At 34.2% G+C, this 12409-nt stretch overlaps 3 protein-coding genes across 3 annotated transcripts; all 3 read left to right on the top strand.

Annotated features, from left to right (window-relative positions):
- Positions 1-859: 859 nt before the first annotated feature.
- LOC107906553 (protein TRM32) lies at positions 860-5242 on the top strand. Its single transcript, XM_016833582.2, has 5 exons — positions 860-1563; positions 2168-2389; positions 2666-2751; positions 2840-4310; positions 4461-5242. The coding sequence occupies exons 2-5, from the start codon at positions 2230-2232 to the stop codon at positions 5072-5074; spliced, it is 2331 nt and encodes a 776-aa protein (XP_016689071.1). The 5' UTR covers positions 860-1563; positions 2168-2229; the 3' UTR covers positions 5075-5242.
- Positions 5243-5510: 268 nt separating this feature from the next.
- LOC107906554 (methyl-CpG-binding domain-containing protein 5) lies at positions 5511-7692 on the top strand. Its single transcript, XM_016833584.2, has 3 exons — positions 5511-5960; positions 6913-7038; positions 7153-7692. The coding sequence occupies exons 1-3, from the start codon at positions 5658-5660 to the stop codon at positions 7384-7386; spliced, it is 663 nt and encodes a 220-aa protein (XP_016689073.1). The 5' UTR covers positions 5511-5657; the 3' UTR covers positions 7387-7692.
- A 1971-nt stretch (positions 7693-9663) lies between these two features.
- LOC107906555 (triosephosphate isomerase, cytosolic) lies at positions 9664-12409 on the top strand. The gene is made up of 9 exons (XM_016833585.2): positions 9664-9954; positions 10241-10316; positions 10419-10542; positions 10643-10727; positions 10865-10997; positions 11095-11189; positions 11568-11646; positions 11945-12027; positions 12147-12409. Exons 1-9 carry the CDS (start codon positions 9916-9918, stop codon positions 12192-12194), a joined length of 762 nt encoding a protein of 253 aa, XP_016689074.2. The 5' UTR covers positions 9664-9915; the 3' UTR covers positions 12195-12409.

Raw genomic sequence — 12409 nt, 5'->3', positions numbered from 1 at the left:
AAAAGAGTAACAGCATGGAATGTTAAAATAAAAAATAAATAAAATCTGGTTAAGTGAGAACTGATACACCATTTGACCTTTGATGGGTTGTTTAAAGTCAATTGAGTCCCAGGTTCTTGAAACATTGACTGGCTTCATGGAACACTCTCTAGGTTGAATCAGTCTAGGCTTTGAAACCTTCTCAAAACTTGGACTAAACAGACAACGTCAACTTTACAACAAATTCAAGCTTTAGCAATTTCGGTACTACTCCCAGATTTTTCAGGTTGGACATTTTTATTTATATACACAATTTCAAACCCTTGATTTCCAGTCATTTTATTCTCGACGTTCTAAAGTTTGACAATTCCACGGTGCATTTCTTTGACAAGCTCTTCTTTAATCACCATATTTGCAGTATAAAACCAAAAGAAATGACTTTTCACCAAACTTTCGTCTCTTCTTTAAGCAATGCTAAAACATGATCTATTTGCATCTCAGTTTCTCCTTCAATTGGTTGAACTATTCTTTCCTGACTGACCGTACAAATAAGTTCCTTTTACAGTAATCTTCATTATCTAATGTGTATCATAATTCTCTATTTTAATGCATATCAAAATGCTTTGAACAAGTCGTATAATGATAACAACATCTTATTTTTTTCTCAGTATCTTCAAAGATAAATTCATGGAATATCGACAAAAACAATTTTCAAATGTCTTGTAACTTCACCTCTCATAACCTTGTACTACCATTAAAAAGAAAAACTGATTAAAGCATTTGAGGGCAAAGAAAGGGTTGGTTGAAGATGAGATAATACATGTTCTATGGTTTTAATTCTTCACCTAAAACCCTGTATTATAAGTAATGTAGGAGGTTCATATATGGCGTGGCAGGTCGCATAGGCATTTGCTTTTGAGGAGGAGTGAGATTTACTCTTATTAATAGTTCATCCGACTTGTAGGCGGAACTTTTTAAGTTACAAATGCTGCATTGAAACCGGCATCCTACACATAACTTTCATCACAACAGCCTAACCTACAATCTCTAAGCTTCTTCCTTTAATAGTTGGTGAAATATACTAATTTTCTTTTGGATGGGTAATCTGCAGAAAGTGGGAATTCAGCATCTTATCTATGGTCCTTATTAATATTCATTAATATGATTTGGTCAGCTGATGTTAACCCATTGCTTACTTCATAGACGTAGCTTTTTTTTTTTTGCCATTTGTATTTGGACATGTCTTTGCCTAAAACCATAAGATTGGACCAGTGCTGGCGGGTAAAATAAGCCTTCATTTAACCAACTTTGGCGTTTAAGACTATTTCCTTTCCTTCTTTGTCTTACAATTTGAACTATGACTAACGACCTTTAATATCTTCTTCTTTTCCTCGTTTTTTACTTTATACATATCTTTTTGTGGAGATTAAGGAAACCGTGTCTTCTGCTTCCATATCTCTTTATGTAGGATACAATTTTTGATTATTTGTTTGGGTCTTTTCTTTCCTTTGTTTTCTCTTTCACTTCTTGCTGGGCTTCAGAGCTTTGAGCTCTCTCGAGCATAAAGAGTTCTTCTGTATTCAGGTAAGCTTTTTAAGGTTTTAATAATTTGTTCCCCGGTTACTTCATCTCTTACTCTGTCTGTTGCTGTTGTGGTGCATAATTAATTCTATTTATGTTTCGAAAAATTCATTAAAGGCGGCTGTTTTTTTTTTCATTACTGAAAAAGGTATAAATTATTAAATATGAAGTATCTTCCATTCAGTTTTCAAGCTCACCTTGAACTTCTTTAATGGTGTTGATTGTTGACCTTCTCCTCTAGAAATTTATCAAAAGGGCTTCTTTCTGTTATATATACTTTTTTTTTTTTTTTTGAAATGGCCATCAGAAGGTATTTACATGGTTTCTTGAAGTTCACAAGCAATAATTGATGATGTTGTTGATGTTTTCACCCCCAGCCCAGGACAAAAAAAAACTATGTTAAAAGAAATCCAATTTGTCATAGAACTCCTCAAATATGAATACGAGTAATCTCTGCTGATTAATACAGGTCATTGTTAGTCATCCTTCAGAACAATCTCACTTAAAAAGAATTTAAGTTTTGGAAAGATGTTGGCAAATCCTGGTATTTGGTATATGGAAATTTCCAAGTTCTGTTTTTTTTTCTCTGACATGTCAGATTTTACAGGAGGGTGGGCTTAGTAGTTGAAATCAAGCATTACTCCAGAGGATAAATTCTAAGGTTTCAACATGGGGAGGAAATTTGATGAGCAGTCTGTTGAAGTTGAATTTGAGAACCATCATCCAGGTTGCATGGGGGGCTTATTTAATGTTCTTGACTACCATCATTGGTACAATGCGAAAAAGATCCTTCCACAAAGAAAGCTCAACAGAGGAAGACAAGCCAGATGTAAGAAAATCTCATATTGTCTCATCCTTCATCTTTTTCATCAGTATTTTATAGTTTCATCTTTCTAAGCTAACATATATATCAAATTGTTATTAAAAAGTTGGAGAATTTAGTGCTAGTTTGTCCAATTTATATGGTCCCTGGCAACAAAAGCGTAGTATCCTTCAACACCCTCAGGCAGAAAATTTTGATCTATAAATCTACAAAAATGCTTGGTTTGTAAATGATTCATTGGGATTTGTTCATGCTTAAGGATTTTTTTCACCTTAATTGCAGGCTGTGCAAATCCACAAACTATTTCCATGGAACGTGAACCTGTTGAATCCCAAAGATTATTAGATGGAGAGGCTGAACAAATCCAAGTAAATTGACACAAAATTCCTACTTTCTCAATTATCCTGTTGGATACGATCATCAATAAAATATCATTTGACTGCCTTAATTTAACAGGTTCAACAGCAAACAAGAAAAACTGGATCAACCAACAAAAGGTCTAGTAAAGCCCCAACAAAGGGTTTAACTAGTAAAGAAAGGGCTAAGGAAGAGAACCATGATAAACAATGGATTGTGGGGCATTCAACAGGATCACAGTTGCAGCAAGCTGACTCTACCCATCATTTGGAACCTTCAAGTTTTGGTCTTGGTTGGATGAATCCGATTATTCTTGTCCGCAAGCGAGGTGAATCCTCTGGTACGAGCTCAGCAAAGAGTAAAATTCCTGATGCAGACAAACACTTTGAACATATACAGAATTCTGAGAAGCATGATAAAATTGGAGCTCGAACCTTAGTAAATCAGAAGCCAAAGTCAAAGAAGCTTAGCAAACAAGTTTCACATAATCAGGTTGAGGGTGTGGATGTTTTGGAGATATTTAAGGTAAACAACGATCTATTCCTAGATATTCTTCAGGATCCTAATGTTAGTATTTCACAGCATTTTCCTGGAAAGCAAACTCCCAAGGCAGTCAAGTTAACAAAATCAGGCTCATTTCCAATCCCCGGTTCACCTCGTGCCGGATATCTTAGGTCTAGTACACTTGAGCAGAAGAAGAAGGAAGTTTGGTCCTTCCAGAAGGGCGAAAAACCCGTCGCCGGTACTCAGTTATCCAAGTCAAGGGCCATAATGAGAACCGGTGATCAGTCTCAGAACAACGTAAAGGAAGAAGCAAGCTCTTCATCATCCCAAGGATCTGATTCCCAAAGGTGGAACCATTTAGTTATGAATCGTCTCAAGGATATTAAGCAGAGAATAAAGCAGGCTCTCAAGGAAAGGGGAAAGACTAATAACCGTACAAAGGTGGATGGACTCACCCTTCAGGTTTCTTCTAGAGATACATTGTCCACAAATGAGAGAGACATGTCGGAAAGCTCGGAAAAGGCAGTCATCAGTAGTTGTATTGAGAACAATGCTGCTGATCATGATGTCAGCAATGATAGGCTCAAAAGGATAACAAGAATAAAGTCTATAAATGAGTCATTAGATAGATACACTCAATTGTTTCAGCAAAGTGTAAGTAAAGAAACCAAATTGCATCACTCAAGGAGCTTAAAATTGAGCCATGAAGATAGAATTCCTTCAATAGGGAATGCTCCCAAGTTTTTCAGAAGGATTTCCTCTCTATCTGAACTTGAATCCTTTTGCTCTCTTCTATATGAGGTTTCTTCAGAGCTCCCAATCAATAATATCCAAGATCATGAGGCAGACAAGAAAACCGATCCACATAATGAACAAAAATCAATTAGTTCCCCTGAAGATATTGATAGATTTGAACTAGTAGAAGCTGTTATAGAGACTGAATTACAGGAAGAAACGAGAGAAGGATCAGATAACCGCGATTCAACCGGTTTATCAGTGGATAAAAATGGTGAAGAAATTGCTAAATCTTGTGAATTCAATGAAGATGCAGTTGAGCAAACAGGAGGTAAATATGTCTACAATATTAACTTGAACAAACAGGAAATATGGGTATTTCTCAAATATAGTTGAATGATTAATGAACTTTTCTTTATCTGTTCTTGATGCACTGTTGGAAAAATGGCTGCTAAGCTAAATTCTTTTAAACTTTTATCAGGCTTAGGTGAAGCGGAGTTTTTTACAAAAGAAAGGCGCAAAATAAGGCAGGAAAGTGTTGATTATAAAACCATGGGAAACAGCCGTCGGATCCTATTCTTTGAACAAGATACAGAGGCTGATCCTTGCTACAATTACGTCAAAGACATTCTTGAGCTCTCAGGTTTCTCACAAAACAAGGGGCTCCAAACATGGTTCTCACTGGACCAACCATTGGACCCTTCAGTGTTCAACGAATTGGAGAGACTGGGATCTACCTTTTATGAAGTCGGAAGCAACTGTGATCACCAACTGGTTTTTGATCTAGTTAATGAGGCACTACTTGAGATCAATGGAATGTCACCTGAATATTTCCCCAACCCCTTCTCTTTCAACTCTCGCATTAGTTTAGTGCCCAAGGGAAACAATGTTGTTCAACAAGTGTGGACCAAAGTCAGCAAAAACTTGGCATCCCAGCCTCAACATGACCAGTCATTGGATGATATTATTGCTCGAGATTTGGACAAACCCGCCTGGATGAACCTTCAAGCCGATTCAGAATTCGTGGCACTCGAGCTAGAAGATTTGGTTTTTCATGAGCTTTTAGATGAAGTTGTTTGTTTTTTAGACAATTAATTCTAGATCATTCGTAAAAGGTGGCTTCCTCGTGGAATCCATGTGCATGTTCTAATAAACAAGATTTCATAGTTTTAGGCTATACGGTTCTTTGAATTGGTCGGACTTGTACATCATTTTGTGTTTCGTATTTTGATTTTCTATATGCATTTTAGATATTGTTTGAAATTTTAATTTTCTTTCCCATAATTTTAATGTAAAAAAACTTAAATAGAACATTATAAATATTAAAACTGGAATATCAATATGAACTCTTTCACTCTCTTACTTCAACTATAAATATATCTAATACTAGTAGACCTCAAAGTTGTAAGTATAACATTTTTTTCTGTTTTTGGCAAATTGAAAGATTAAAAGAAAAAAGCTGCTACTAAATTTCCCAACATTTTGGCACGGTTTTAATAACTTTACGGCAACATGACTACAGGTATGCAAAATTACTGACACGTAATCAAGATTAACGGGAATGGTCTAACGGCGTCATATCCTATATCGAAATCCATCGCGTGTCTCATATTGTTTTACTTCCCTGTTTTCTCTGAAACGTCGGGAAGTACTTTCACCTCAGTTCTTGCCTTTCTCAATGTCAAACCCGGTTCAACCCTCCACAACCGATTTACCTTCCGATCCGCTCCTAAAACCCGAAGCCTTCATCGACGCCAACGACCAAAATCAATCGGCTGAGCTGTCTGAACCTTCAAATGGTTCGATTCCAAATGGCGCTCAGTCCGAGACGCCGGCACAAGGGCCGGATATCTCGTCGTCATCGGCGGAGCCTAAGGGTAAGCGGCGCGTGTTGGTAGCTCCCGAGACTTGGTTACCAGCTGGATGGTCGATCGAAGATAGGGTTCGGAGCTCCGGTGCAACTGCTGGAACTGTTGATAGGGTTAAATCTCAGCTCTCACATGATTTCTTTTTCTGTTAAGTTTGACCTTAGCGTATCAATTAGAATTTTATTGAATTGCCCGTTTGTGTTTCGATGATTATTTGATAACAGTTTACCTATATATCATTTATGTCTTTCTCATTTGGTGGATTGAAATTGAATTATATACATATTTTGCTGCTTAAATAATCGTAGCCGTCAAATCCATACATACATAGAGACTAGTGAAAATTCTTGTGTGTTCTTAGGTTTCCCATATTTGATTTAAGAAAAAAAAACACTCAACTTTATTGTTCATTGCTTCTATTCTACTAAATGATGGATTAGTTGTAAATGGTGATGAATTTCCAGCTTATATTCATTTGCTTGGTATCAGAAATTACAATAATTCTTGTGGTTATTGATCTTTAGATCTTATTTTAAGTAGCCAAGGACTAAAAGCTAGCCCGAAAGGCTAATAAACACATATAAGAGATTTTGTCGAAACATGATGCATTGCAAAAATCTGGTGAATGAATGTAAGAATAGAGGTTAGCTCATTAAAATGGATTCAAGCTGGGGAATGTTGCATTGTTGGGAGGGGTTTGACTCCTTTCCATTACTTTTGCGTCCATTATTATCAAATACATATTTAATCACCATTCACAAGTTGGTCTTACACATTTGAAGGTGATAGATACTCAATGTTTTGGATCTCCTAACCCTGTTGATAGACTAGTATTTTACATATATGTTTTAGAGGGTTGTAGAAAACCATTGAAATGAGAAATTTTCATTTCATTAATGGTGTTTTTTTCGGGTTGAGATTAGTTTATTTGTTGCGTCTGTATTAGGTTTCTCATTCATGTAGGGCATATTAGAATGTAATTGGCATTCTATTGTTGTATTCGTATGTGGAGATATTTGGCAGTGCAATGATAATGTATCATACATGATAACATTTCTTCTGCAGTATTATTTTGATCCATCCTCTGGCCGGAAATTCAGATCGAAGAAAGAAGTGCTTTACTATCTAGAAACTGGAATCCCCCCTTCTAAAAGGAAGAAAGGAGCAGAGGCTTCTGGAAGTGAAGAAGTTGTAAGACCTCATTAAAAAGCCTTATTAGTTGACAATGCTGAATATTTACCCAATTCTTTACTTCTTAATTCATAACTCCCGGCTTTTGGTGAATGCTTGAATTGTGTTTTGCAGGGTACAGGGAACTCTGGGGGCAACAAACAGAAGAAGCCTGATAAAAAGCTGAAAACTTTGAACTTTGATTTCATTAACGTGCCGCAGAAAGTTGATTGGTTGTTGGCAAATGCCTCTGAAGACTCGTGGACTCCCTTCCTTGGGGATGACCAAGTTTCTGGACCTACTAAACAAGATTGGGCTGCTGCATTTGCATCCCTAATAGCCAGCAAAAGCGGTCAAACGATGTATTGAATACGTTCGACATCTGATTAATCAGATGGTTTCATACTGACCAGCAGTAGGGCTTTTTTGTTCAACTCCAATTGTTTTTTTGTTTCAGCTCTAATTCACTCATGTCTTATCTTTGGTTCGACAAGAATTGGGACTGTTCTTATTCTAGGTCGTAAGTTTGTTATACACTCGTGTAATTTATTGTTTATATGTAACTTGTAGCTAGACCTACACGTTCTTTTTCTGAGTAGTTTTGTTGTTTCAAAACTACAAAAGATGGGTTTTTGTGTCAATTTTTAGATAATGACAATGCCGAACTTTTTCTTATTGGGTTTCTCATTACAAGTAAATATGGGCATCTACTTTAATTTCAGCAATGGCCAATGGTTTTAGAAATCGGACGGAGGAAAACTACTTGATCGCTGCTAAAACCAATACTGTGAGCCAAAGTTACGTTTTTATAACTTCGATGGTTATTTTATTTTATTTCCTTACATATCAGAAAAGCCCTTAAAAAATGTAAAAGAATTTAATTAAATCATTGTATTAAATTTGTACTCAATTGAGCTCCTTTATTAATAATTTCTATCATTGATTACGTTGACCGTTAAAATTAATTAATTGACTAATCAGAATATGACATCGGTAATTTTTGGTTTAATCTAATATTTTACCCATAAAAAAATTTAAAATATAAAAAATATAAAAGAATTATTAAAATTGATATAAATTTATAAATATTATAAAAAGTTATAAAAATTAATAAATTATAAAAAATATTTTTTTATAAAATTAATAAAATATATTAAAAATATTATTAGAATGTATTAAAATTCTTTAAAAAATCGTAAAAAATTAAAATTTATAAAAATTATTAAAAATTATCATAAAAGCTAGAACTGAACCGGATCAATTGGATGGACCGGTTAATCAAAATCAACAAGGGTATCGATTCGGAGAAAAAGCCATTAGACCGTTTGACCTGAGAATTGAGTAGTTGAACTGAATTTCTTTTTTAAATTTCAATATATTTTATTAAACTAAAATGTAATCATTCAACTATTAGCATATGCCAAAATAAAATATTCTAATCAAGGATTTCATATTCGAGCTGATGGTCGAACCGATTAGGCCAGTTGGACTGGTTTGTCTAGTTCAATAAAATAAAATATTAAAAAAATAAAAAATCAACAAAAAATTATTCAATCGTTTGATTCTCAAGTCAACTGATCTAATGGCTTTCTCTGAATTGATCCCCTTGTTGATTTCAATCTAATTGGTCTATCGACTGATCCAGTCCAAATGAATTTTTTATGATTCTTTTTATAATCTTTATAAGTTTATAACGATTTCAATATTTTTCATTGTGTTTATAGAATTTTAATATGATTTTATAAAATTTTAAATATGTTTTATTAGTTTTATAATTTATTAGAATATATTATATATTTATAATATTTTTATCATTTTTTGGTTTTATTGATTATTCTATAATTATTCTGATTTTTAAAATAAATTTTTAATCATTTTATTGGGAAAATATTAGATTAAAGCAATAACTACCACATGTCATCGTCGATTGATTTTTCAATTTATTTTATTGGTCAACGTGACCAATAACGAAAATCGTTTAACAGAGACTTAATTTATTATTTTAATTAAAGATAATCGTAACTTTTTTGGTTTTTTTTTGCTGGGAAAAGAATAAAATTCAATATTTTAAATATCAAAATTGATCTAAGCAGGGGCGAAGTCAGAAAAAATTTTTAGGGGAGCCGAATGAAATTTTAATTTTTTATAGTCTATATATTTATAATTTTTAAAGGATTAAATCAAATTTTTATAATTTTAGGGGGCCAAAGTACAATTTTACTTTTACTAATTTAAAATTTTAAAAAAATTCAAGAGTCTAAATAAAAAATTTCCATTTTAGAGGGGCTAGGGAACCCCTTGTATCCGCCTCTAGATCTAAGTCGAGTTCACATTCAGTGGCGCCTAGGAGGGTTGGCAAGGCTCCGACCCCTTAAAATGGAAAAATTTTCATTTAAATATTTTATAATTTATAAAATTTTATATTAGTAATGTTAAGATTATATTTTGGTAAAATTTAATTTAATTATTTAAAATTTATAAAAATATAGATTATTAAAATTATAAAATTATATATTTATGATATAAAAATATATAATTTAATTGTAGCTAAAAAAAATCCCGACTCTTGTTACGGAAGACATTCATTATTTCAGTCAAATGGTAGATTAATAATAAAAGGATGTCGTGAGACAGGTGACTTAAGCAAAAGTTAAGAGCTTTTAGGTAAAGTGATTCGTAAAACTAGGGATTTAAATTTACTACATTTGGGGAAATGAAAATGGCATTATAGTAATTACAAGAAAGCTTTACCATTATAATTACCTTGGGCGACAGCCCACAGTTACTCGTCCACTCTTACTACACAGTGAGCTTTTTGCAGTGTTTTATTTATTGATTCTCTTAGTTCTCGTTTTCATCGGAGAAAAAAAAAGAAGAAAAGTCAAAAACAAAAATTTCATGGCTCGGAAATTCTTCGTCGGTGGCAACTGGAAATGCGTATGTTTTTCATCTGTTATTTTTATCCAAAATCAATTGATCTATGTTTTTGATCTCGTGCTGTGTTCTTCATTTAGTGATCTATTTCTTTTTTGATTAATATTCGATTTCTGAAAACGTTTATTAGATCTTATTTCATTTTGAAAACTAAGCTGATCTGTAGTCTCGAACAGCTCTTAAGTTTTAAGATCTGATTTAGTAAACTGTTGTGGTCACTGCATATTTACAAGTAAATAACAATTTACTAAAGAAAAATTACTGATTTCGAGATTTGATCTGGTTGCAGAATGGGACAACTGAGGAGGTTAAAAAGATCGTTACAACATTGAATGAAGCTGAAGTTCCTTCTGAGGATGTTGTGGGTTAGTTTCTTCTATTTAGTCCAAAATTTGCTTCATTCCGTTACACGTCAAACTTTAAATTAAGTTGAAAGATTTACCAAATTCAAATTTATGTTGTGACAGAGGTTGTTGTGAGCCCTCCATTTGTTTTTCTTACCTTTGTGAAAAGTCTGTTGCGGTCTGATTTCCATGTTGCTGCTCAGAACTGTTGGGTTCGCAAAGGTGGTGCTTTTACCGGAGAAATTAGGTATCGTTTTATCATTTGCTCTTTTTTTTACAGCTTATGATTTTGATCTGCTATCGATTGTGTATTTGGCTGTTAACTTCATGTTCTTCTCTTTGAACAGTGCTGAGATGCTTGTTAATCTGAGCATTCCATGGGTTATCATCGGTCACTCTGAAAGAAGGGCTCTCTTGAATGAGTCCAATGAGGTAAAATAATATAGTTAGGTTGCTGTTATTGTCGACGAAATTCAGGGCTTTTTTTTTGTTGTTTCTTGAATGAATCAAGTCTTTGCTTTTGTTATTACTTCATGTCCATTTGTTTATCCGAATGCTTGTCTCTGCAGTTTGTTGGAGACAAAGTAGCGTATGCACTTTCTCAAGGCTTGAAGGTTATTGCCTGCATTGGGGAGACTCTTGAAGAGCGAGAATCTGGCTCTACCATGGCTGTTGTTGCTGCGCAAACCAAAGCAATTGCTGGTACTCGCATTTAAAATATAACAACCCAAAGTAATTATTTGTTTTATTTTCTTCTTTTTTGATATATCTTTTTCTAACTGTTATCGGTCTTCTGCAGGAAAAGTAACAAATTGGGACAATGTTGTTTTGGCTTATGAACCTGTTTGGGCCATTGGAACAGGGAAAGTTGCAACCCCTGCTCAGGCTCAGGAAGTAAGTTTGAGTTTTATGCCTATATAATGTGATAGGAGTTTTAACTTTTGCATTTCATTTGTTTTGCCCTCCCATGAATGTTGAGTGATATTATATAACTGTTTCAGGTCTGCAATCTATCCTTGTCAAAAATCATTTATCTAAGCCCGTGTTTCCATCTAAGCATTGCATTTTAACTCGTTCTAGAGAAATCATCTCCTCTTTTATTTTACTTACAAATGTGTGATTGCATTACTGTTTTAGGGCAACCTATCTTCATGAATTTCAATATCATGCATCTAAGCTTGTGTTTGCATCTCTAAGCATTGCTTTTAACTTGTTCCTATAGAAATCCTATCCTCCTTTGTTTTACTTAGAAATGTGCGATTGTATGTCCAGGTTCATTGCGAGTTGAGGAAATGGCTTCATGAGAATGTTGGCGGTGACATTGCTGCATCAACTAGAATTATATATGGAGGTATTTTTACTTATTCCTCTACCGTGATCTTTGGTAGCATGTAAAACCATGATACAATGGTGGTTGTTAACTGCTGCTCTGAAAGTGGATAATCTAGATGCATCCATCCTAACTGAACTAATTAGATCAAACTATTCATATTGGATTCTTCTGCCTCCAAATGCTGTTCTTGAAACTAATCTAGAACTTTGCTTGACCTCTCCAAACATTTTTAGTTTCAACTTTCAATTCCGGGGTAAAGGGTCACTAAATCAAAACCAGAAAATCTGATTTGGCATCGAATACAAATACTATGTAGGTTCCGTAAATGGAGCAAACTGCAAGGAATTGGCCGCACAACCCGATGTTGATGGCTTTTTGGTTGGTGGAGCTTCTCTAAAGGTTAGTGATTTTCTTTCTTTTCTTGTGCCTCTGGTGGTTCATTTTATTCAATGCATTCTCATCTGCAAGCTGCAGTGATTCTTAACTGGCAATTTTCTTCTTTACGTTTCCTCCATCAGCCCGAGTTTGTTGATATCATCAAGGCTGCGACGGTGAAAAAGAATTAGAAGTTGAAAAGCAGGAATTAAAGGTGAAACAGAAACAACCTTCTGGGAAACTTTAATTTTTGTAGTTGAGATCTTTCCTTGGAACCTAATGTCTGTTGAAAATTTCCCGATGTAATAAGCCAAATTTAACAATGTGTTTTTTTTGTGGTGGTTGAGGCATTGATCCTCATTTCGGACTTTCCCTGAATTTACCTTACAAATTGCTATTGCTCTAA

The sequence above is a fragment of the Gossypium hirsutum genome, chromosome D05 (genome assembly GCF_007990345.1).
Source record: "Gossypium hirsutum isolate 1008001.06 chromosome D05, Gossypium_hirsutum_v2.1, whole genome shotgun sequence".
NCBI classification, from domain to species: domain Eukaryota; kingdom Viridiplantae; phylum Streptophyta; class Magnoliopsida; order Malvales; family Malvaceae; genus Gossypium; species Gossypium hirsutum.
The sequence above is the reverse complement of the archived record's forward strand: the minus strand, read 5'-3'. Positions and strand labels throughout refer to the sequence as shown.